Source organism: Rhinopithecus bieti, unplaced genomic scaffold, assembly GCF_001698545.2.
Source record: "Rhinopithecus bieti isolate Rb0 unplaced genomic scaffold, ASM169854v2 scaffold_1844, whole genome shotgun sequence".
Taxonomy (NCBI): Eukaryota; Metazoa; Chordata; class Mammalia; order Primates; family Cercopithecidae; genus Rhinopithecus; species Rhinopithecus bieti.
The window spans coordinates 3,456-7,881 of record NW_016803508.1 but is presented as its reverse complement, the minus strand read 5'-3'; the positions used below and the strand labels follow the sequence as shown (position 1 = coordinate 7,881).

At 38.7% G+C, this 4,426-nt stretch overlaps 1 protein-coding gene across 1 annotated transcript in view; it reads right to left on the bottom strand.

Annotated features, from left to right (window-relative positions):
- The window catches only part of LOC108539253 (plastin-3), a gene marked incomplete at its 5' end in the record, with an annotated part of 9,655 nt that extends 5,403 nt beyond the window's left edge, over positions 1–4,252 (bottom strand). The window contains 2 exons of the mRNA XM_017887825.1: positions 1,182–1,281; positions 4,110–4,252. Coding sequence (XP_017743314.1) covers positions 1,182–1,281; positions 4,110–4,252 — 243 coding nt within the window. The remainder of the gene's footprint in view (positions 1–1,181; positions 1,282–4,109) is intronic.
- Between the last annotated feature and the right edge of the window lie 174 nt (positions 4,253–4,426).

Here is a 4,426-nt window from a genome sequence, read left to right as displayed (position 1 = left end):
AAAAAAAAAAAAAAAAAAAAAAAAGGCCCTAAAGAAGGTGTAAAGCGGGAAAAGGTGAAGGACACTGAAAACCATGAGAATAGCATGAGCAAAGGCACCTGGGTGGTGCTGGGAAGGAAGGTTGGGGTGGGGAATACAGACTTTTAGGGAAATAACACTGGCTAGATTTTAGAGCAAGATTTGTAGGGTGAGTGCCAAGCAGAACATTTCAGACTGAATTCTAGAGTCAACAGAAGAATCCTTGTCGGATTCTGAAAAGGGAAGAGACAAAAGAGTGTTTTAAGATCAATCGGATTGACTAGAGAAGGGATATATCAGAATCAGTTAGTATACTGATGCCATTTACCCTGGTATCAGATCACATGGCTAGCCATCCCAGACAGCTCCCTTCTTGGACAAGACGACCCCTCATTCCTACCAAGAGTGACCTGAGCTGAAGAGTTTTGCATTTAACATACAGACAGAAATATAAGCACACAAGTCAGTTACAAATTCAGTTCTGGTAAGGGCAGCATAAAAATGGTTTAGCCAATGTAATCCACTCCATCCTATGGCATAATAGGACAGATACATGGATTTTGTTAATTAGGAGCATGCATTCCATATCTAATGGGTACAAAAACCACAGATTCCTAGAAACTTGGGACTAAATAGTCCAGTCTAACTCCTTACTTTATGGAAGAACAAAGTGAAATCCAATTTTAAGAAGGAACTTGCCCAAGGTCACTAAACAAATGAGTGACATAACCAGGGAACATGGTCTCTGAGATTGATTCCCTAAATTAGATTTCATAGATTGGGAGTTTGTAAAACATAATCACATTACTCTCAACACAGGAATATGAATATATGTATATATGAATATACAGTCACTAAATCTATTACTGTGGTTGTAATCCAAATACTTGGAAAAGGTTAGCTTCTAGTTGCTCATTTCCCCATACTTGTTTTGAATATTTTATGCCATTCACATAAATCAATACCACAACAACGATGGAATTCACTAACAATCAAAATAAATAAAAGCTAGTTTTCTGGCCTCTGAATTACATGTACAGTAATACATTTTAAAATAATGCTTAAAATTGCCAACTCCACTTCATACAATTATAAAATTATTGTATTTATAAGAAATTGACAATAATTTTGGAAGATTGTAGAATTCAAAAGAGCACTTATACTTACGTTGAAACCTGACATGTTAATATCTATCCGTGGTTCACCTTCCTTTTGTCCTTTTGGTGCGATTTGATTGAGAAGATGGAAATAGGCTTTGGAATCCTACAAAGAATTGAAAATGTCAGTGAGATCACAGTGACAAGGAATGAATGTATCCTATTGTCCCATGTTTGGAAGCCTATTTGCATTGGAATTTTGAGAATATATGGCACAAATCTCTCTGCCTTCTAATTTAACAGGTGTCTTCCCCAGAAAAGTCCATCTATCTGGCCTTATATCTGTCTTGCATATGGATGAACTGGATTTTGACATGACTTCACAATTATTAAAGTCATCGATACAATAATGCTAATAAACATATAACCAGTTCTGTACCTTCACTGAATTACTGAAGTCAATAAGCTTGATAGACAAAACAAGCATTTAAAAAAGTAGAAGAGCAGAAATCCAGGAAGCATAGAAGAAAGAGAAAATAAACAGGTTATATCATTACAAAGCATAATGAATATACCACACCTGTGAAGAAGAGATTAGCTATGTTATAGATGTATTTAATTGTAAATTTAAATGACAAAAGCATTAAATGACAAACATTTTGGTTGCTAAAATAACACTGAACCCTCTATGATCTGAATGTACTTAAAAAAACAAACGTCTCTTTTCGTTTTAAACCCCTGGGCTAAATCACTTGAATGCTGTTTTCTTAGAATCCCAACACTGAAAACAATGGGGTTGGCTCACAGTCAACATGAATTCAGGTTGCGTGGACAACTCCACAAAACACAGTTTGAAAACCATTGTACTCGCACAAACGCTTATTAAGAGCCTTCACACACATGTCAAGTAAATTCCTGCATCTTTGGAATGCTAGAGGACAGGAATTTGAGTGAAGATTTCTTAATCCTGCCATATGTGAAGACCACCTTCCAGGTACGATATTAATAGTTTCTTGTTACTGGTCCAGACAGGCTATGAAGAAGTGTTTCTCATAGTCTGTGTGCATACTAACACCTGAGGAAGTTGCTCAATATGTGAATTACTGAATCCAATTCCTGAGCTACCAAATATAAATGTCTGGGAGCTGCCCAGAAAGGTGCCTTTTAAATCAGCTACCCAAGTGAGTTTGAAACTTGGTGCCAGAAATGATTCTAAGAATGGGGAAAATCAGGTGATTGAAAGCTATTTCAGAGCAATTCTTAAATAGCCAACTCCGATCCTATCATTCGGGGGGCATAGCATTTACCTCTTAAGGAATAGCGTACTACAGCTGTGAAAGTGCTTTCACTTCCAATTACTTGCTAAAGCTACATAAACAATTTATAATCTAAACCTATGGTCTTGAGAAGAACAAGTAAAGAGCAGACCCAGCAAAATCTGTATTTACTACCCTGAAAAGGGCTTTACAGGTGAAAATTTGAACTTGAATACAGATAAACTCGAAGTTAGTTTTCGCATTACCAAACAATTCTTTCCTTTTTAAAAATATTCATGGCCGGGCGCGGTGGCTCACGCCTGTAATCCCAGCACTTTGGGAGGTCGAGGCTGGTGGATCACGAGGTCAGGAGATCGAGACCATCCCGGCTAACATGGTGAATCCCCGTCTCTACTAAAATACAAAAAAAATTAGCCAGTTGTGGTCGCGGGTGCCTGTAGTGCCAGCTACTCAGGAGGTTGAGGCAAGAGAATGGCGTGAACCTGGGAGGCGGAGCTTGCAGTGAGCCAAGATGGCGCCACTGCACTCCAGCCTGGTCGATAGAGCGAGACTCCGTCTCAAAAAACAAACAAACAAACAAAAAAAATCAATCGGACTTGGTGGTGTGGACCTGTAGTCCCAGCTACTTGGGAGGCTGAGGTAGGAAGATTGCTTGAGCCTGGGAGGTCAAGGCTTCAGTGAGCCATGTTAGCACCACTGCACTACAGCCTGGGTGACAAAGTGAGACCCTGTAACAACCACAACAACAACAACAAACCTGGCCAAACATATTGTATAATTACAAGAGAGGGCAGGGTCAGTTGGTCTTATAATTTTGGGGCTATTCTTAATTTTCATGGATGAAATCAGTAGTACAGGCAACTCACTGCTTCCTCTCATCACTGAACAAAATCATGTGATTGCCTATGCACAGTATTGTTTTCACAGCCTTGCTGGTCAGTAACGTCTGATGAAGATCCTTAAGTTTTTTCCCCGTGTACCAACATCTGGATGTCAGACAGAATTGAGGCAGTTAAGGAGAACTCCACACAATGTTTGCTATGGTAATATTGGCCCTCTCTGCATGAGAAGCCAAAGGAAACATGTAATAAATGTCTTCCTCCATTGTTAGTTTTCCCCACTGCTCATGATAAACAGCGAGTAAAAAAAAAAATTCAATTCAATGCAAGAAATATGAGGGTCTTGTATGTGCCACATACTATGTTATAGGTTGGCTTTAGTAGGAGGGCCCTGGAGCAGGGGCTGAGGTAGGATACATAGACATAAATAAGAGCTCATCACTATCCTTGAGGAACTCACAACTAAAGGTAGGATAAAATGACAGGAGAAGCCAAATAAAATGGTGAAGAGGAAATCGTGAGGCCCTTCCTCTCTCTTCTAGGTGTGTTTACTAACAGGTACACTGAGGCCTGGGAAAGACAGTTAAGAATAGAATAGTCATGTCCTATTCTTTAATACTCCATGTTTAACAATCGGCAGAATATAACAAATTAGCGTTATAATGATAAATTAGCATAATATTTTACCTTTTCCACAAAATAAAACATAGGTGCTAATGCTCCTTATCTGGCCCTACTTCTCTTCTAAAATCTACCTTCAGGACCAAGAGGCAACAAGACTTGGTGATACAGTGTTAGGATTTTCCCTCTGTTAAGCTGGGATGAAATCTTCCAGCTATTATATCCCCCCAAAATGTTGTGGTTCTTTGAACAGTTACCTTGATGTCAGCACTAAAGTTGTTAATTTTTTGCCAGCCCGAGTTTTCCAAATGAAAGTTTGCCCATCTAAGCAGAAGCTCTTCTGGAGACAATTTCATAAGTTCCTCCAAAGTCTCACCATCTCGGAGCAAAGCAGCCAAGGCTAGAAGAAAAAAAAAAAAATCCCACAGTCATTATATGACATAATAATGGTCATGCCAAGTTCATTCAGTCTTTTGACACTGTTAAGTAATAGAGGTGCAAAACTACTATGACATAGCTCCTGGTTTCAAGATACTCATAATCTACTCAAAAGATAAATATATACTAGATATAA